This window comes from Salmo salar, chromosome ssa11, assembly GCF_905237065.1.
Source record: "Salmo salar chromosome ssa11, Ssal_v3.1, whole genome shotgun sequence".
Taxonomy (NCBI): Eukaryota; Metazoa; Chordata; class Actinopteri; order Salmoniformes; family Salmonidae; genus Salmo; species Salmo salar.
The window spans coordinates 92089703-92111606 of NC_059452.1; the positions used below are offsets into that span (position 1 = coordinate 92089703).

General features: G+C 44.4%; 1 protein-coding gene across 4 annotated transcripts; it reads left to right on the forward strand.

Moving 5' to 3' along the window:
• Nucleotides 1–77: 77 nt before the first annotated feature.
• On the forward strand, nucleotides 78–21870 carry nfrkb (nuclear factor related to kappaB binding protein). Of its 4 annotated transcripts, none has more exons than XR_006757684.1 (26): nucleotides 78–157; nucleotides 550–694; nucleotides 864–1065; nucleotides 1163–1290; nucleotides 1380–1551; nucleotides 1678–1782; nucleotides 2259–2332; nucleotides 2494–2578; nucleotides 3734–3926; nucleotides 10536–10647; nucleotides 11052–11178; nucleotides 11313–11390; nucleotides 11502–11581; nucleotides 11681–11727; nucleotides 11834–11897; nucleotides 12018–12192; nucleotides 12315–12421; nucleotides 12513–12636; nucleotides 12750–12829; nucleotides 17081–17271; nucleotides 17373–17625; nucleotides 17873–18082; nucleotides 18253–18957; nucleotides 19987–20093; nucleotides 20743–20907; nucleotides 21064–21870. XR_006757684.1 is itself a non-coding variant. In XM_014128964.2 (26 exons), exons 2-26 carry the CDS (start codon nucleotides 569–571, stop codon nucleotides 21199–21201), a joined length of 3819 nt encoding a protein of 1272 aa, XP_013984439.1. In that variant the 5' UTR covers nucleotides 78–157; nucleotides 550–568; the 3' UTR covers nucleotides 21202–21870. The 4 variants fall into 4 exon arrangements, 3 of the variants coding, with proteins under 3 accessions (XP_013984439.1, XP_013984442.1, XP_013984440.1); XM_014128964.2 differs by having other exon boundaries at nucleotides 20772–20907; XM_014128967.2 differs by having other exon boundaries at nucleotides 17084–17271; nucleotides 20772–20907.
• The last annotated feature ends 34 nt before the right edge of the window (nucleotides 21871–21904 follow it).

Genomic DNA, 21904 nt, shown 5'->3' on the forward strand with positions numbered 1-21904 from the left:
ATCGCTGAACTTTTCGTGCATCGAATGCAACCAGAATCGAGGAAATTGGAAGTACTCACGGTAGACTTAGCGGACGGGACGGAAACCGTATTGGTACGTCGTTGTTATGATTCCCCTCTGACTCTTTTATCCGATGTCCAGTGTGCTCAATTTTCTGGTAAATTGGTTCATTTTGGCTTTGTTAGCTAAACTAGTTATCTATTGTTTAAGCTCACATTGCTAGCTAGATAATCATATCCAAAGTGCGCAGAATACTTCATTGAATCGTATTTTTCCTGGTGTAGTTATCTTGCCTTAGGTAGCTGGCTAGCATAATTTAGCTAGTAGCTCACGTTGACATGTGTTGTTGGTGTGTATTTCATCCTTGACATGATAATGTAATATCGAGTTAGCCAGCCAACAAGATCGATCATGTTTTCTGTAGAAATGCAGACTAAACGGTTCTATTTTACGTTAGCTAGCTAGCTAACAACGCCAATGGACTCGTGATTTTAGTTAGATAGCGAACGTTACTGTAGCTACCAATGCAATTCATTTTTTTTCCTTCAGATTGTTAAGGAAGATCAGAATGGATGCCCTTGATCACATGCTGACCGACCCCCTAGACTCAGGGGAGGGCAATGATGGGCGCATCACTGAAGAGTGCATGTTGGGAAACTGTCAAGTGAGTCTTCCAGAAGACCTGCTTGAGGATGTGAGTAGCTAATAAAAGCATACTGCAGTGATTTCTGTGTTAACTTTATCATATGCTGTTTATCCATTGTGTACACTGCATAGACAGTATATATAAAGGTGTACTGTATATCGATTGTTGCATTTACAGTTCTGTTTATATATATTTTTTGTTTTTGTTGGGCAAACAGCCTGAAATCTTCTTCTCTGTGCTGAGTGAAAGCACCTGGTCTGAAGTACTGACAGATGACCAGAGGCAGCATCTCCGGCAACTGTTACCACACTTTCAAGAAGACAACACTAGTGAGCAGGACAGCACCATCAGCAAACTCTTCAACAAACAGAACTTCTGCTTCGGAAACCCCTTGCATCTTGCACAGAAACTGTTCCAAGGTAACGTTCCGCCTCTCTCAAACGGCTTGATTTTGAGTACGTTTTTGGACTGTTTATGGCACATCAGTGATATCATGAACCACTGTGCTCTCCCCAGATGGCCATTTCAATCCGGAAGTGGTTAAGTACAGACAACTGTGTGCCAAGTCCCAGAAAAAACGCCAGCTGAACTCGTTGCAGCAGTACTACCACAAACTCCTTAAACAGATCCTGGTCTCTAGAAAGGTACGTCATATATCTTCAAGCTTCAGTCTCAAGCACAAGGTGAATGGCCTTCCTCAGTATGTTCATGTATATCATTTCTGTGTGTTTAGGAACTGTTAGAGTTGGCTGTCCGCAGTGGCCCTGACATTGCGGTGAACAGAAAGTATCCCACCCAGACACATGGTGAGGTGCAGGAACAGAGGGTCAGAGGAAGAGTGTGCCGGATACTGAGGGAAGTTAAAACTGAGTGTGGAGACAGCAATGCCTCATCTGACGATGATGGTGAGTCTGCTTTCATCAGCCTAGAATGTTGAAATGTAATTGCATTTAGCAGCATTGAATAAGTGTCAGAGTTCATCTTTCAATGTTTTCTATGTCACATACTTGTCCTTTGCGTTGTATTTGCAGATACAGCCTCTTGGCTGCCAACACCTCAATCTCCTTCCTCTCCAACGCCCACAGTCTCTGTCAGGGTTCTGCCCAGTCTCTCCACCCAGGACATGAAGACCACCGGTCAGTTACAGTAGATCTAAACAGCTACTGTATAATGATTGGGGAAAAACATTTATGGTTACATATCGCAATATTGTTTTGGACGATATTAAATCGATACTTTGACTCCAAGTATCGATTTTGCTAGATAGCACTAGCTTGCGCTAGTCAGCTGTAACTGCGCCAAAACGCCGGTATTTTTCGTCCAATAGCTTGTTCTCCGTCTTCTTTTTAAATAGAGAGCCAACATGTTTTCAGCACATGTATTTCCATGACTGATCAAAACTCGAGTTCTCATGCTCTCTGTCTTGCTGCAGCAGACATATGGTGAACAATATGTTTTGAACATCGAATCGCAATACATATGGTATCGGCACCTAAGTATCGTGATAATATTGTATCGTGAGGTCCCTGGCAATTCCCAGCCCTACTGCTGTAATGTACATAAAGACTCTGCAGATGTAGTGATTGAGGATATGTGGTGCCTGCTTACACAGATAAGCAAGAACTGGGAGAGAAGGACATGAGAGCCATGCTACGGAGACATAGAGAGAAGAGGAGACGACAACCGGTTAGTTTCTTCTATGCTTCTCCATTCACAAAAACAGCAGAGAATTCTGCTATCCATATAATCAAGGTGTGATTGGAAATTGGGGACACTGTTTATCTACCTAATATCATCTTGTACAACATTTCCTTGTATCCTAATCCTAGTCATTGTTATTTGCACAGGATCATCCAGACTTGATGACTTCTGACATCCGCCTGGGTGACATGATGTCTAGAGTGAACATAGGTCGTAAAGGCTCCATGATGAGTGAGTAAAGTCAAGTCTATAATCAAAACACCAAAATCATAATCATGAAGCCAAATTTAATCATGCACTACTTGGCCAAAAGTATGTGGACAATTGCTCGTCAAACATCTCATTCCAAAATTATGGGCATTAATATGGAGTTGGTCCCCCCTTTTGCTGCTATAACAGCCTCCACCCTTCTGGGAAGGCTTTCCACTTGACGTTGGAACATTGCTGCGGGACTTGCTTCCATTCAGCCACAGGAGCATTTAGTGAGGTCAGCCACTGATGTTGGGCGATTAGGCCTGGCTCGCAGTCGGCGTTCCAATTCATCCCAAAGTTGTTCGATGGATTTGAGGTCAGGGCTCTGTGCAGGCCTGTCAAGTTCTTCCACACCGATATTGAGAAACTATTTCTGTATGGACCTCTCTTTGTGCATGGGGGCATTGTCATGCTGAAAGAGGAAAGGGCCTTCCCCAAACTGTTGCCACACATTTGGAAGCACAGAATCGTCTAGAATCATTGAATGCTGTAACGTTAAGATTTTCCAGAATTTCCACTGCTCCGGATTCCAATGGCGGCAAGCTTTACACCTTTCCAGCCGACTTGTACGGCTGCTCGGCCATGGAAACCCATTTCATGAAGCTCCCGATGAACAGTTATTTTGCTGATGTTTCTCCCAGAGGCAGTTTGGAACTCGGTAGTGAGTGTTGCAACTGAGGACAGACAGTTTTGGGCGCTATGCCCTTCAGCACTCGGCGGTCCCGTTCTGTGAGCTTGGGTAGCCTACCACTTAGCGGCTGAGCCGTTGTTGCTTCTAGATGTTTCCACTTCACAATAACAGCATTTACAGTTGACCTGGGCAGCTCTAGCAGGGCAGAAATTTGATGACTGACTTGTTAGAAAGGTGGCATCCTATGGCGGTGCCACGTTGAAAGTCACTGAACTCTTCAATACAGGCCATTCTACTGCTAAATGTTTGTCTATGGCTGTGTGCTCGATTTTATACACCTGTCAGCAACAGGTGTGGCTGAAATAGCCGAATACACTAATTTCAAAGGGTGTCCACATACTTTTGGTTAGTAGTGTATGTAGCTAGATTCAATTAAATCCTCTGAATGATGTAAGGCACAACTAGTGTAGAAACATTCTTAACTAGTATCTTCTATGATCTAGCACTGTTTGACCTGGCTCTGCCCAAGAGGAAGATGAGGGAGGAGAGGAGAAAGAAGAAGATGAGGACAATTAAAGTGGAGTCTGAGGATCCCTGTGAGGCTCTGATGCCTTCAGAAGCCCCAGCTCCATCAGTTAACATCACAGCTGCTCTGCCTGAGACCCCAGTCACTCCACTGCCCAGTGTCAAGGAAGAGTGAGTCGATTTGATTTGATTCATTAGAAATCTAGTTTACATGTTGTCAACAATCTAAGCCAACACCATCTGTTTTGCCACATAGTTAAGCACGCGTAGGTTTTGTTGCTAAACAACCAACCCCTCTATGGTTAGCAAAACATTACTGTCCTGGCATCTATAGCCTAAAATAAACATTTTTAAAAGGGTTACAGGAGATTTGATTTAATGAATTAGGATCCCCATTACCCGACGCCAATGGCAACAGCTAGTCTGACTGGGGTCCGACATAATGAAGAAGACATTACAGACAAAATACTTTACATTTTACATACATTTAAAACATTAGCATGTAGTGTGTGTTTACATCTATCAGTTACATATACATGTCAGTACATGCACACAACAAGTAGGTCACATGGGGGAGAGGTCTTGCGTTATTTGTTTTTTGAAACTAGGTTTGCTGTTCACTTGAGCTATGTAAGATGGAAGGGAGTTCCATGTGCTCATCAATCAAATCAATCAAATGTCTTTATAAAGCCATTCTTACATCAGTCGATGTCACGAAGTGCTATACAGAAACCCAGCCTAAACCCCAAACAGCAAGCAATGCAGATGTAGAAGCACGGTGGCTAGGAAAAACACCCTAGAAAGGCAGGAACCTAGGAAGAAACGTAGAGAGGAACCAGGGGTGGCCAGTCCTCTTCTGGCTGTGCTGGGTGGAGGTTATAACAGTACATGGCCAAGATGTTCAAACGTTCATAGATGACCAGCAGGGTCAAATAATAATAATCACAGTGATTGTAGAGGGTGCAACAGGTCAGCACCTCAAATGTCAGTTGGCTTTTCATAGCCGAGCATTCAGAGTTAGAGACAGCAGGTGTGGTAGAGAGAGAGAGTCGAAAACAGCAGGTCCGGGACAAGGTAGCATGTCCGGTGAACAGGTCAGAGTTCCATAGCTGCAGGCAGAACAGTTGAAACTGGAGTAGCAGCACGACCAGGTAGACTGGGGACAGCAATAAGTCATCAGGCCAGGTAGTCCTGAGGCATGGTCCCAGGGCTCAGGTCCTCAGGGAGGGGAGGGAGAGGAAGAGAATTAGAGGGAGCATACTTAAATTCACACAGGACAGGAGAAATACTCCAGATATAACAAATTAATGTTTCTTATGAAAACAAGAAATATCAACAGCCATTCCATTCATTTCCAGATTCAGCTGAGGTATAGAACTTAGGGAATGATTTGTACCAAATACAATGCTCTTAGTTTTAGAGATGTTCAGGACCAATTTAGTACTGGTCACCCATTCCAAACAGACTGCAACTCTTTGTTAAGGGTTGAAGTAACTTCATTAGCTGTGGTTGCTGATGTGTACATTTTGTTACGTTACAACCTTCTTCTAAAATTGACAATGTTTTTTCCCTAATCAATCTACATGCGAGACCCCATAATGACAAAGCAAAAACAGGTTTTTAGAATTTTTTGCAAATGGATTACAGTTGTTGAAGCACCTTTGGCAGCATTACAGCCTTGAGTCTTCTTGGGTATGACGCTACAGGCTTGACACACCTGTATTTGTGGAGTTTCTCCCAGTCTTCTCTGCAGATCCTCTCAAGCTCTGTCTGGTTGGATGGGGAGCGTCGCTGCACAGCTATTTCAGGTCTCCAGAGATGTTCGATCTGGTTCAAGTCCGGGCTCTGGCTGGGTGACTCAAGGACCTTCAGAGACTTGTCCCGAAGCCACTCCTGCGTTATGTTGGCTGTGTTCTTAGGGTCATTGTCCTGTTGGAAGGTGAACCTTCGCCACAGTCTGAGGTCCTGAGCACTCTGGAACAGGTTTTCATCAATGATCTCTCTGTACTTTGCTCCGTTCATCTTTCCCTTGATCCTGACTAGTCTCCCAGTCCCTGCGGCTGAAAAACATCCCCACAGCATGATGCTGCCACCACCATGCTTCAACGTAGGTATGGTGCCTGGTTTCCTCTAGACGTGATGCTTGGCATTCAGGCCAAAGAGTTTAATCTTGGTTTCATCAGACCAGAGATTCTTGTTTCTCTTGGTCAGAGTCCTTTAGGTGCCTTTTGGCAAACTCCAAGCGGGCTATCATGTGGCTTCTGTCTAGTGGAGTGCTTTAGAGATGGTTGTCCTTCTGGAAGGTTCTCCCATCACCACAGAATAACTCTGGAGCTCTGTCAGAGTGACCATTGGGTTCTTGGTCACCTCCCTGACCAAGGCCCTTCTCCCCCGATTGCTCAGTTTGGCCGGGCGGCCAGCTCTAGGAAGAGTCTTGGTGGTTCCAAATTTCTGACGTTTAAGAATGATCGAGGCCACGGCCTCCCGAGTGGCGCAGTGGTCTAAGGCACGGCATCGCAGTGCTAGCTGTGCCACTAGAGATTCTGGGTTCGAGTCCAAGCTCTGTCGCCGCCAGCCGCGACCGGGGACCCATGGGTTGGCGCACAATTGGCCCAGCGCCGTCTGGGTTTGTGGAGGGTTTGGCTGGCAGGAATATCCTTGTCCCATCGCGCACTAGCAACTCCTGTGGTGGGCCGGGCACAGTGCACGCTGACACAGTCGCCAGGTGCACTATGTTTCCTCCGACACATTGGTGCGGCTGGCTTCTGGGTTAAGTGGGCATTGTGTCAAGAAGCAGTGCGGCTTGGTTGGGTTGTGTTTCGCCTCTTCCGAGTCCGTACGGGAGTTGCAGCGATGAGACAAGACTGTAACTACCAATTAGATACCACAAAATTGGGGGAGAAAAGGTTGAAAAATAATATATTAGAATGCTGGAGGCCACTGTGTTCTTGGGGACCTTCAATGCTACAAAAATGTTTTGCTAACCCTTCCCCAGATCTGTGCCTCGACACAATCCTGTGTCTGAGCTCTATGGACAATTCCTTCGACCTCATGGCTTGCTTTTTGCTCTGACATGCGCTGTCAACTCTATGTGCCTTTCCAAATCATGTCCAATCAATTGAATTTATCACAGGTGGACTCCAATCAAGTTGTAGAAACATCTCAAGGATTATCAATGGAAGCAGGATGCACCTGAGCTCAATTTCGAGTCTCATACCAAAGGGTCTGAATACTTACGTAAATAAGGTATTTTGCAAACATTTCTAAAAACCTGTTTTTGCTTTGTCATTATGGGGTGTTGTGTGTAGATGTATTGGGGAAAAAATGTATTTAATCAATTTTAGAATAAGGCTGTAACGTAACAAAATGTGGAGAAGGGGGGGGCATTTAACTGTATATGGTTGAATCATCAGCATACATGGACACACATGCTTTGTTTAATGCCAGTGGCATGTCATTAGTAAAAATAGAAAAGAGTAGAGGGCCTAGAGAGCTGTCCTGCGGTACACCACAGATTTGACATTAGAGAAACTTCCCGTAAAGAAAACCCTCTGAGTTCTATTAGATGGATAGCTCTGAATCCATGATATGGCAGAGGTTGAAAAGCCATAACGCACAAGTTTTTTCAACAACAGGTTATGTTCAATAAAGTCAGACTGCACTGATCTCTAACAGTACAGCTCCCGCAATCTTCTAATTATCAATTTCTTTCATCCAATCATCAGTCATTTATGTCAGTGCCGTACATGTTGAGTGCCCTTCTCTATAAGCATGCTGAAAGTCTGTTGTTAATTTGTGACCAGAGAAGTAGCATTGTATTTGCTCAAACACACAACTCCCAACGACTTTCACTCCGCATCTCACTTCCCAAACTGATATTCCTACCGCATTAGTGACATTGGATGCACAGAAGGCATTTGACAGTCAATCTCACCTTCCTGAACTTGGCACTCGAGAAATTCGGTTTTAGTGCATATAGTTGAAGTTTAAATACACTTAGGTTGGAGTCAAAAACTTGTTTTTCAACCACTCCACAAATTTCTTGTTAACAAACTATAGTTTTGGCAAGTCGGTTAGGACATCTACTTTGTGCATGAGTAATTTTTCTAACAATTATTTACAGACAGATTATTTCACATATAACTCACTGTATCACAATTCCAGTGGGTTAGAAGTTTACATACACTAAGTTGACTGTGCCTTTAAACAGCTTGGAAAATTCCAGAAAATGGTGTCATGGCTTTAGAAGCTTCTGATAGGCTAATTGACATAATTTGAGTCAATTGGAGGTGTACCTGTGGATGTATTTCAAGGCCTACCTTCAAACTCAGTGCCTCTTTGCTTGACATCATGGGAAAATCAAAAGAAATCAGCCAAGACCTCAGAAAAAAAATTATAGACCTCCACAAGTCTGGTTCATCCTTGGGAGCAATTTCCAAATGCCTGAAGGTACAACGTTCATCTGTACAAACAATAGTACGCAAGTATAAACGCCATGGGACCACGCAGCCGTCATACCGCTCAGGAAGGAGTTCTGTTAATTTGTTACCAGAGAAGTAGCATTGAATTTGCTCAAACACACAACTCCCAACGAATTTCACTCCGCATCTCACTCCCCAAACCTATATTCCTACCGCATTAGTGACATTAGATGCACAGAAGGCATTTGACAGTCAATCTGACCTTCCTGAACTGTCTCCTAGAGATGAACATACTTTGGTGCGAAAAGTGCAAATCAATCCCAGAACAACAGCAAAGGACCTTGTGAAGATGCTGGAAGAAACAAGTACAAAAGTATCTATATCTACAGTAAAACAAGTCCTATATCGACATAACCTGAAAGGCTGCTCAGCAAGGAAGAAGCCACTGCTCCAAAACCGCCATAAAAAAGCCAGATTACAGTTTGCAACTGCACATGGGGACAAAGATTGTACTTTTTGGAGAAATGTCTTCTGGTCTGATGAAACAAAAATAGAACTGTCTGGCCATAATGACCATTGTTATGTTTGGAGGAAAAAGGGGGACGCTTGCAAGCCGAAGACCACCATCCCAACCATGAAGCACGGGGGTGGCAGCATCCTGTTGTGGGGGGTGCTTTGCTGCAGGAGGGACTAGTGCACTTCACAAAATAGATGGCATCACGAAGAAGGTAAATTATGTGGATATATTGAAGCAACGTCTCAAGACATCAGTCAGGAAGTTAAAGCTTGGTCGCAAATGGGTCTTCCAAATGGACAATGACCCCAAGCATACTTCCAAAGTTGTGGCAAAATGGCTTAAGGACAACAAAGTCAAGGTATTGGAGTGGCCATCACATTTACATTTATGTCATTTAGCAGACGCTCTTATCCAGAGCGACTTACAAATTGGTGCATTCACCTTATGACATCCATCACAAAGCCCTGACCTCAATCCTATAGATAATGTGTGGGCAGAACAGAAAAGGCGTGTGCAAGCAAGGAGGCCTACAAACCTGACTCAGTTACACCAGCTCTGTCAGGAGGAATGGGCCAAAATTCACCCAACTTATTGTGGGAAGCTTGTGGAAGGCTACCCTAAACGTTTGACCCAAGTTAAACAATTTAAAGGCAATGCTGCCAAATACTAATTGGGTGTATGTAAACTTCTGACCCACTGGGAATGTGATGAAAGATATACAAGCTGAAATAAATAATTCTCTCTACTATTATTCTGACATTTCACATTATTAAAATAAAGTTCATCCTTCCTGACCCAAGACAGGGACTTTTTAATATGATTAAATGTCAGGAATTGTGAAAAACTGAGTTTTGAAATGTATTTGGCTAAGGTGTATGTAAACCTCCGACTTCAACTGTAATTTCTGAATTTGCAGTAAATCAGCTTGTCAGATGTGCAGCCAGACTTATTAGCCACATCTCTTTCAGCTTCAGCCATACAGTTTTTCAATTCCTCATCAATCCAAGGAGCAGTTCTAACAGTCAGTTTCTTAATAGGTGCATGTTTATCAATAATAGGAAGGAGTTTCTTAAATTCATCAAGTGCAGCATCTGGATGCTCCTTATTACATCAGACCAACAAATATTTTTAACATCATCCACATAAGAGTCACAGCAAAATCTTTTGTATGATCTCTTATACACTATTTTAGGCCCAGCGTTTGGAACTTTGGCTTTCCTGGATATAGCCACTATATTGTGATCACTGCATCCAATGGGTACGGATACAGCTTTAGAACAAAGTTTTACTGTATTAGTAAAAATGTGATCAATACATGTGGATGATCTTGTTCCTGTAGTGTTTGTAAACACCCTGGTAGGTTGATTAATAACCCAAACCAGATTACAGGCACTGGTAACAGTGTGAAGTCTATGTACTCATCCCACAAAGATGGCACTTTTACCTGACATGTTAGTAATGAAATATCGCATGCTACAGTAGGGTAGAACTGAGCTGAGCAGAGTAGGGTACAGTACAGTACAGTACAGTAGAGTGCAGTAGAGCAGAGTAGAGTAGTGGCTAGGAGTTTTTCCTAGCCACCATGCTTCTACATCTGCATTGCTTGCTGTTTGGGGTTTAGGCTGGGTTTCTAAATAGCACTTTGTGACATCGGCTGATGTAAAAAGGGCGTTATAAATACATTTGATTGATTTGATACTATTGTCATGTTAGAACATCTCTGTTCATACATTCAGTGAGTGAAGCAAAGTGACAGCTTGACTGATATTCTTGTGCTCCAGACATTTTAGATGCTGTCATGAATTCAGTTGCACACTGCACACCGTACTTTTCTCTCTGCAGGCCAATGGAGGAGGTGCAGAGCAGCCCTGTCATGGTGGAGGAGATCGCTGTGAGCTTCTTCAACCTGCTGGAGAACATCCTAAAACTAGATGGCCTCGCCAGCACCACCATGGTATTCACTCAGTTATACCTACACAAGTATATTGCTAGTAGGTTTGGCGACATGGTGGCGTATGTGATCAGTAAGAAGCTTTGCACAAGCGAGGCAGAAAGGCTCATAGGATCAGGAGCCTATTTCCTGTTTCTATAGCGTGAGGCAGCTTGATGTACAAGCACACCCCCTAGACAGGACGCTAATATATCACAAGGCCTTTCTACCCCCAATCTATCTCCTTATTGCCGAGTGCCAAGCAGAGTTGCATCAGGTCCCATTTTTAGTGTCTTTGGTATGACGTAGGGTGGACACTAACCACAAGACCACTGAGTTGGCATGTGATGAGCTGAACTGTTACTTTGAATTGGAACTGTTGTAACACTTTAAGAGTATATAATGATTCATGTATGTCCTGTTGTTAGTTGGAGGAGAAGGTCCAACAGTGGCAGACATCTCCAGCTAGTTCCCTGAATCCCTGGTTCTCCTCGGCCTCCTGCTGGTCAGAGATGGTGCTGCCGGCCCTGCACTTCCTGGCTGGGGAGACTAAAGGTGACCAGGCAGACATCTTTTCTCTGCATCGTTAAAGCAGTAATATCATCATCCTCTCATCTTTCTTCTCTCTCTCTCTCTCTCTCTCTCTCTCTCTCTCTCGCTCAATGTCTTCCTCTCTCTCTCTCACTCAGTCGGTATGTTGGTTCTTCCCAGTGGCTTCACTCCCTATGTGGCGTTCAGGGAAAACTCCCAGCGATGGAAATGGATTGGTAAGATCTCCTTTTTGTCAGTCAGATGATCTGTCCAAGTTCTGTCACATTGCAAATTAAAATATTTATAGTTTGAGACATAGAGGTTTGTCTCGATCTCATGTCTCGAAGGTCCCAGTCAGGATGGAGAGAAGGATTTGAGTGCTCTGTGGCAGCTGTGGGTCGACTCCAAGGACTTGGTTGTGGTCAAGGTATTGCAAGTACACATTTCCACTTCTCACTACTCTGTCAGTATGGTCGTTTTCTGTTCCCTCTAATACACTTGAATCAAAAAACAATGTCCTTTACAGACAGAATGTGAAGAACTAACAGAGATGACTTCTCCCACCCCTAGAGTGTAAGTTTCCACTTTACTCATTTCACAAATGCTCTTACTCAGAATGACTTGGGTAGTGTATGTGGGATTTAGATTTGATTGAATTACTGTTCTCTCCGTAACTAAGCAGTTGGACTGACTTCGTGGTGCGGCCCAGCACAGGAGACGAGAGGCATGTTTTCCAAGTGCAGGTCCGTGTCACGTCTCTACCTTTTCAGTCTAGGGTTTGTTCTGTATTGTGTATTATTTACAACGATCACACAGTGTTCTCTGTAATCATTATGCGTCCATGTTCTTGTTTTGATCATCAGGAGCAGCAGCGGTATGACCAGCCACACAAAGCCTTCACCTTCAGAATGCATGGCTTTGAGTCTGTGGTGGGGCCTGTTAAGGGGGTCTTTGACAAGGAGATGTCTCTCAACAAAGCCAGAGAACACACTCTGCTGCGCTCTGACCGCCCAGCTTATGTCACCATCCTCTCCTTGGGTAAGACTGACCCTTTCAATATAACCAGTCACAGTCATGTATACACCTGCCATCAGTGTGTGGTGTTGTTGCAGTAGCCACAGGTTAGATAGGACTATTCTGCTCCTCCTCCTCTTCCTCAGTGCGGGACGCAGCAGCCCGGCTGCCCAACGGAGAGGGGACCAGAGCTGAGATCTGTGAGCTGCTCAAGGACTCTCAATTCCTGGCACCAGATGTCACCAGTGCTCAGGTTAGATCCTCACGGCGACTGGGTTATTGTTATCGGTCTGTCCTTGTTTGTCTGTGACTGAGCACTGCACCTCATGTAATGTTTCCTGCAGGTGAACACGGTTGTGAGTGGGGCTCTGGACAGGCTGCACTATGAGAAGGACCCCTGTGTGAAGTATGACATCGGCCGCAAGCTGTGGATCTACCTGCACCGCGACCGCGGTCAGGAGGAGTTTGGTGAGCAGCACTTTCTACCAATGAAAAGTGATAAGATCTGAATGTGGTTGACATTGCTTTCCTCAGTAGCCCACAGGCACATTGTTACAACTAATGATTCTGTCCTCATCTAGAGAGGATTCACCAGGCTCAAGCTGCTGCTGCCAAGGCCAGAAAGGCTCTGCAGCAGAAACCTAAACCTGCGTCTAAGCCTGTGAGTCCCACTGCCTCTACTCTGCTATAATTGCTGTACCTCCGACAAATTGACGTTTTATACCCTCTTAGCTATTGTACACTGACATACCCTCTTAGCTAATATACACTGACATACCCTCTCAGCTAATGTACACTGACATACCCTCTTAGCTAATGTACATTGACATACCCTCTCAGCTATTGTACACTGACATACCCTCTCAGCTATTGTACACTGACATACCCTCTCAGCTATTGTACACTGACATACCCTCTCAGCTATTGTACACTGACATACCCTCTCAGCTATTGTACACTGACATACCCTCTCAGCTATTGTACACTGACATACCCTCTCAGCTAATGTACACTGACATACCCTCTCAGCTATTGTACACTGACATACCCTCTCAGCTATTGTACACTGACATACCCTCTCAGCTATTGTACACTGACATACCCTCTCAGCTAATGTACACTGACATACCCTCTCAGCTAATGTACACTGACATACCCTCTCAGCTTGTATGCAGACTGGAGAATTTGCGACTTTGAATGTGGAAAGCCTTGCTAAACCACTTGTCATTTCTGTCTAGAATCCTGATGATAGGCTGATCAGACTGTTACTATGGAATGAGCTCTGTTGTTGTCTAATATACAGTTGCGACCAAATATATTGGCACCCTTGCACTGTTCTTAAATAATTCCCTATTTCTTCACAAAAATACTGAACAAAAATATAAACGCAACATGTAAAGTGTTGGTCCCATGTTTCATGAGCTGAAATCAAATATCCCGGAAATGTTCCATACACACAAAACATTTATTTCTCAAAAATGTTGGGCACAAATTTGCAGTGGTGTAAAGTACTTAAGTAAAAAGTACTACTTAAGTAGTTTTTTGGGGTATCTGTACTTTTACTATTTATATTTTTGACTACTTTTACTTCACTACATTCCTAAAGAAAATAATTTAATTTTTACTCCATACATTTTACCCAACTGGGGGCTCCTGAGTGGTGCAGCGGTCTAAGGCACTGCATCTCAGTGCTAGAGGCGTCACTACACACACCCTGGTTCGAATCCAGGCTGTATCACAACCAGCCGTGATTAGGAGTCCCATAGGGCGGCGCTCAATTGACCCAGCGTCGTCTTGGTTTGGCTGGTGTAGGCCGTCATTGTAAATAAGAAGTTGTTCTTAATTGACTTGCCTAGTTAAATAAAGGTAAATATATATATATATATGATGCATGTTTTGGAATATTTTTATTCTGTACAAGCTGCCTTCTTTTAACTCTGTCATTTGGGTTAGTATAGTGGAATAACTACAATGTTGTTGATCCATCCTCAGTTTTCTCCTATCTCTGTTTTAAAGTCACCATTGGAGGTTTCCTTCCTCTCCGGCAACTGAGTTAGGAAGGACACCTCTATCTTTGTAGTGAATGGGTGTATTGATACACCATCCAAAGTGTAATTAATAACTTCACCATGCTCAAAGGAATATTCAATGTCTGTGTTTTTTTATTTTTTACCCATCTACCAATAGGTGCCCTTCTTTGCGAGGCATTGGAAAACCTCCCTCGTTTGTGTTGTTGAATCTGTGTTTGAACTGCACTGCTCGACTGAGGGACCTTACAGATAATTGTATATCAAATCACATTTTATTGGTCACATACACGTGTTTAGCAGATGTTATTGTGGGTGTAGCGAAATGCTTGTGTTTCTAGCTCCAACAGTGCAGTAATATCTAACAATTCACAACAATACACAAATCTAAAAGTAAAATAATGGAATTAAGGAATATATAAATATTGGGATGAGCAATGTCGGAGAGGCATAGACTAAAATACAGTAGAATAGAATACAGTATATACATATGAGATGAGTAGGGCAAAGCTATGTAAACATTATTATACACGTGTGGAGTACAGAGATGAGGTAGTCATTAAAAAAAAAAGTTAAATACTTATTGCACACAGAGTGACTCCTTCCAACTTAAATGTGTACTCCTGAAGAAGTAAAGGGGTGTGAATACTTTCTGAAGGCACTGTAGACATTATGGACAGTATGAACCAAGCCTGGCCTGTTGAGGTGTGACGGACTCCATCCTAGCTGGAGGGGTGCTCTCATCTTATCTACGAACATAGACAGGACTCTAACTCCCCTAGCTCCACAATGAGATAGGGTGCAGGCCAGGCAGCAGGCTGTTAGCCAGCCTGCCAGCTTAGTGGAGTCTGCCACTAGCACAGTCAGTGTAGTCAGCTCAGCTATCCCCATTGAGACCGTGTCTGTGCCTCGACCTAGGTTGGGCAAAACTAAACATGGCGGTGTTCGCCTTAGCAATCTTACTAGAATAAAGACCTCCTCCATTCCTGCCTTTATTGAAAGAGATCGTGATACCTCACATCTCAAAATAGGGCTACTTAATGTTAGATCCCTCACTTCAAAGGCAGTTATAGTCAATGAACTAATCACTGATCATAATCTTGATGTGATTGGCCTGGCTGAAACATGGCTTAAGCCTGATGAATTTACTGTGTTAAATGAAGCCTCACCCCCTGGTTACACTAGTGACCATATCCCCCGCGCATCCCACAAAGGCGGAGGTGTTGCTAACATTTGCGATAGCAAATTTCAATTTACAAAAAAAAACTGACGTTTTCGTCTTTTGAGCTTCTAGTCATGAAATCTATGCAGCCTACTCACTCACTTTTTATAGCTACTGTTTACAGTCATCCTGGGCCATCTACAGCGTTCCTCACTGAGTTCCCTGAATTCCTATCGGACCTTGTAGTCATAGCAGATAACATTCTAATTTTTGGTGACTTTAACATTCACATGGAAAAGTCCACAGACCCACTACAAAAGGCTTTTGGAGCCATCATCGACTCAGTGGGTTTTGTCCAACATGTCTCCGGACCTACTCACTGCCACAGTCATACTCTGGACCTAGTTTTGTCCCATGGAATAAATGTTGTGGATCTTAATGTTTTTCCTCATAATCCTGGACTATCGGACCACCATTTTATTGCGTTTGCAATCGCAACAAATAATCTGCTCAGACCCCAACCAAGGAGCATTAAAAGTCGTGCTATAAATTCTCAGACAACCCAAAGATTCCTTGATGCCCTTCCAGACTCCCTCTGCCTACCCAAGGACGTCAGAGGACAAAAATCAGTTAACCACCTAACCGAGGAACTCAATTTAACCTTGCGCAATACCCTAGATGCAGTTGCACCCCTAAAAACTAAAAACATTTGTCATAAGAAACTAGCTCCCTGGTATAAAGAAAATACCAGAGCTCTGAAGCAAGCTTCCAGAAAATTGAAACGGAAATGGCGCCACACCAAACTGGAAGTCTTCCGACTAGCTTGGAAAGACAGTACCGTGCAGTATCGAAGAGCCCTCACTGCTGCTCGATCATCCTATTTTTCCAACTTAATTGAGGAAAATAAGAACAATCTGAAATTTCTTTTTGATACTGTCGCAAAGCTAACTAAAAAGCAGCGTTCCCCAAGAGAGGATGGCTTTCACTTCAGCAGTAATAAATTCATGAACTTCTTTGAGGAAAAGATCATGATCATTAGAAAGCAAATTATGGCTATGGAACCCTGACCTGTTCACTGATTACTATTATTTGACCATGCTGGTCATTTATGAACATTTGAACATCTTGGCCATGTTCTGTTATAATCTCCACCCGGCACAGCCAGAAGAGGACTGGCCACCCCTCATAGCCTGGTTCCTCTCTAGGTTTCTTCCTAGGTTTTGGCCTTTTTCTAGGGAGTTTTTCCTAGCCACCGCGCTTCTACACCTGCATTGCTTGCTGTTTGGGGTTTTAGGCTGGGTTTCTGTACAGCACTTTGATATATCAGCTGATGTAAGAAGGGCTATATAAATACATTTGATTTGATATGAATAAAAAAGGTGTGTACAGAAGTATTTATATAGGATGAGCCTTGACTAGAATAAAGTATGTGAAACTGTATGTAAATATTATTAAAGTGACCAGTGTTTAATGACCATGTACATAGGGCAGCAGTCTCTCTAAGGTGCATGGTAGAGTACCGGGTGGTAGCCGGCTAGTAACAGTCACTAAGTTCATGGCAGGGTACTGGGCCGAGGCCGGCTATTAATGGCTATTTAACATTCTGATTGCCTCGAGATAGAAGCTGTTTTTATATTGGCAATGGTGCCAATATAACTGTCTGTAACTGTATGTCATGGTTGTGGTATGTGTTGATGGTGACTATGCACCCTGTGTGTTATAGAAGTCTGGAAGTAAGGAGGGGGGTGGTAAGACCCCTGGAGGCCTGGAAGCAAGTGATGTGGGGGGTCCCATGTCCCCAACTCCGACCACCCCCACTACCAGCACCCCTGGAACCCCCAAATCACCCCTCGCCCCTGTAGCCACAACCCCCACCAAAGCTGGGATCCCAGATTCAGTCAAGACCAGTCCTGGGTCAGTATAACCCAGCTTCCATGGATGAACTCTTATCAGACTCAATTATAGAACTTCTTTATGTTATGTTAGTACTAATGCACTGCTCTCTTCACCCTTAGTGTTCTACTGGTATCTCCTCCCCCCATGCCCCAGCTGGGGACCCTGTTGTCCAGCAGCCAGTCTGGCCCCCAGGTCTCTCAGCCAGCTACCTCCCAACACACAGCCAGGGTAGTGGGCCACCAGTCAGGCTCTCTCCCACAGGTACGAGTGGTTTCTTCCCAGACAGCAGGAGGACAGCATGCCACGCTGGTGCACCAAACCCCTCATCAAATCAGAGTGCCAGTCACCATGGGAACCAAGGGCATCACACAGGTTAATCACTGACCATTCTGTTACCCACAAAACAATGCAATGCTTACTATCAAGAGAACTGAGTCTCTTCAGTATTACATTGATTTTGAGTAGAGTTAAAAACATTTACCTGGAATTTGCACCATGTTTAACTGTATTAATCAGACATGGTCTTGAACCACAGATGAGAGGCATTTTTTGCTGTAATACACTGGCGCAGGTAATTGAAGGGTTGTGTTTCTCCTTTCTCCACCCTGTAACTGAGCAGGCTGTGGTGTCATTACCACTGAGGACCCAGTCTGCTGGTAGCCCCATCCAGGTGCAGGCGTCCAGAGGGCAGACAACCCTGTCAGTGTCAGGCCTGACGACTGCTGTTACTGTCCTCAAACCTCAGACTGCGTCCCCTGGCAGCCCAGCACACAACCCTACCTCCCCCGCTGTCCGACAGGGAGTCACCAGCCAGAACATCATCAAACAGGTGAACAGGAAGTTAGTACAGTTCATTAGGAGGCATTTAAGGATTTACATGTAAATAAGGTTTCAGATATTTATAGTTTCGCTGTAATGTGTTCATGAAAGAGATTTGTTTTTTCATTTGTCAGAGTATTTCCTGTATGTTTTATTCTCATGTAATTTATCTCTCTAAAGGTGGCTATCACAGGCCAGTTGGGCATAAAGTCTCAAGGTAGACCGGGTCTTCCAATAACGGCTACCAATCTTCGCATCCAGGGCAAGGATGTGCTCCGCCTGCCCCCCTCCTCCATCACCACAGACTCTAAAGGACAGACGGTGCTGCGGATCACTCCTGACATGATGGCCACCCTAACTAAGTCCCCTCTCACCACCGTCAAACTCACCCCCGACATGTTAGGCACTGCCACTACCAAGAGCATATCTGCTACTCTCCATGTGACCCCACCCCACTCCACCTCCAGCCCAGCCTCCTCCTCGGGTGAAGTCCGGACCAGCAAGGCCTCTGCTGGCACCACCACCCTGTTGAAGGCTGCAGGGGATACTATCCGCCTGATGCCCACCCTAGCAGTCACTATGGCCGAGCAGAAGACCAGAACCTTCTCCACCGTCTCCTCGTCTGACTCGAAGAGTGGCACCACCATACGGATCATGCCCGGCCTCGGGGTCATCCCACAGAAACAGGGCCAAACCATCACAACCACCACTGGCAGCAAACCAGTCTCCACTGGAGCTGCCACTGTCACCATAGCCACCAGCGGACTGGCCGGAGCTAAAGGGGTGACGGTAGGCTCTTCTGCCTCAGGCTCCCTGACTCTGGGAACAGCCACAGCTACTGTCCGCCAGGTCCCCGTCACAGCCACAGTGGTGTCCACACAACCAGTAAGTCCCACAGCTTCATCAACATCACCATTAACTCCCCTCTTATATCTACTGTGGGATTCAGGATGGTTGTGTAATAACAGGAGTGTAGCAATTCTTTATCCAGACACCTTCTCTGCCTCTGTTGGGAGGGCTAACGTCGGATCTCTCTTATTTTCAAGATTCTATATAGCCCCATTCTCTATAGCCCCATTCTCTATAGCCACATTCTCTATAGCCACATTCTATATAGCCCCATTCTATATAGCCCCATTCTCTATAGCCCCATTCTCTATAGCCACATTCTCTATAGCCACATTCTATATAGCCACATTCTATATAGCCACATTCTATATAGCCCCATTCTATATAGCCCCATTCTATATAGCCCCATTCTCTATAGCCCCATTCTCTATAGCCCCATTCTCTATAGCCACATTCTCTATAGCCCCATTCTCTATAGCCACATTCTATATAGCCCCATTCTCTATAGCCCCATTCTATATAGCCCCATTCTATATAGCCACATTCTATATAGCCCCATTCTCTATAGCCACATTCTATATAGCCCCATTCTCTATAGCCCCATTCTATATAGCCCCATTCTATATAGCCCCATTCTCTATAGCCCCATTCTCTATAGCCACATTCTATATAGCCCCATTCTCTATAGCCCCATTCTCTATAGCCCCATTCTCGATAGCCCCATTCTCGATAGCCCCATTCTCTATAGCCCCATTCTCTATAGCCCCATTCTCTATAGCCACATTCTATATAGCCCCATTCTCTATAGCCCCATTCTCTATAGCCCCATTCTCTATAGCCACATTCTATATAGCCCCATTCTCTATAGCCCCATTCTCGATAGCCCCATTCTCGATAGCCCCATTCTCTATAGCCCCATTCTCGATAGCCCCATTCTATATAGCCCCATTCTATATAGCCCCATTCTCGATAGCCACCTTCTATATAGCCACATTCTATATAGCCCCCACCACCCCACCTTTGAAAGGATCATCCAATGATTGTCTGTCTCTTTTATTTCCCCAGGGGAAGTTACCAGCTCGGTTCACAGTGCCTCTGTCTGTCCTCAGCCAACCACTGAAAAGTAAGAGTGTGATGACCACGCCCATACTGAAAGGAAACCTCAGTACCAAGTGAGTCCTCATGTTCAGTTCAGCCTTAAAGGAAAACTCCACCCCAAAACTATCTTTTAGTCCATTGTTGTTGACATAGTCCCAAAATGTTTTGCTTCTCTCCAATCAAGTTTTGAAGAAATGTAACTTAAAAAAGACATAAATCATTCCCAAATGATGTATTTATTATCATACGATGCACAACGCAGCATCCTATGAAGCAAAATGAATAGAATATGTTTCTAACACATCTACATTCATGTGGATGCTACCATGATTACAGATGTCCTGAATTAATCGTGTATAATGATGAGTGAGAAAGTTAGATGCACAAATAACATACCCCCAACACATGCTAACCTCTCACCATTACCAAAAACAGGGGAGGTTAGCATTTCTGGAGGATGTATGATATTTATACCTCTAACTTTATCACTCATCATTATTCACCATTCATTCAGGGTGCGTGAATTTGTCCCAAATCTTTTGGTCCCCTAACATGGGGGACTATGTATAAAAAGTGCTGTAATTTCTGGATATATGGATGAAAATACCCTCAAATTAAAGCTGACAGTCTGCACTTTAACCTCAGTCATTTGATCATTTCAGAAGTGCTGGAGTACAGAGCCAAAACAACCAAAAATGTTTCACTGTCCCAATGCTTTTGTAGCTCACTGTGTATGTATATGGTCGGTGCAGTATCAGCAGTCTGGGCAGGAACATCATCCTCACCACCATGCCTGCCGGTACCAAGCTGATAGCTGGGAACAAGCCAGTCAGCTTTGTCACGGCTCAACAGTTACAGCAGCTGCAGCAGCAGGGACAGGCCACACAGGTCAGTCAGCAGCTCACCTGTTATCCGTTACCCAGCTCCCAAACAAACTGCATTCTGTTGCAGGACAAGAATTGTTCTTGACCATGTGATGGGGGAACTCCTGACCCATCAGGTATAGTAGTTGGTAGGAGTGGCTGATGTATCTGTCTCCTACAGGTGCGGATCCAGACGGTGCCAGCCCAGCAGCTCCAGCAGCGCTCGGCAGCAGGCTCCCCCAAGTCAATGTCCACTGTCGTAGTCACCACCGCACCCTCACCCAAACGGGCCCCGGACCCGCCACCACCAGCACAGTGACACGCATTCCCAAAGCCAGAAACTGCTCTGTGCAGTGCCACCGCTCCAGAGGCAGGTGATGCTTGGGAGCCATAGCCCAACTCTGCTCTCTCAATGTTTAGGACGGATGTCTGGAGATGAACACAGGAGTAATCTGGCAGCAGGTGAACATAGTAGTAATCCCAGGACAGCATTTCACTAGACCATTTATAGACAGTGGTTTCACCTGACATATCTGTTGTGCAAGGCAACACTAATGAAATAGCCTGCATTTAGGGAGTTAACATTATTAAGGGTTACATGGAGAAAATTGGACCTCTTTGAAATGAAAATGTATGGCCCTCCCTTCAGCACAATATATTTGACCTAAACCCTCCCTGAACACACAATAATAATAAACCTAAGTGGATAGCAGAGGACGTCTAGCGCTTAGCCTTTACTTCTGGGACAGACCAGAGCCTCACGTATGCAGTTTTACAAACTGTTCTTCGTCCTGTAAGCATTACATGGCAAAATAGGACTTTTGAGAGCGAACATGGCTGTGGGCTAGAAGGTTGTGGGTTCGCAGACCAATGTGAACAAGAGTAGGGGTAGAAAGATCTCCTTTATAGTAAAAGCATTGCATGAATCTATTATAATGTCATGCAGTTCTACGTAATTTTACATATCAGCAGAATATTTTTTTAATGCCACACAAATTACCAAACGAAGGGACAGAGAGAGA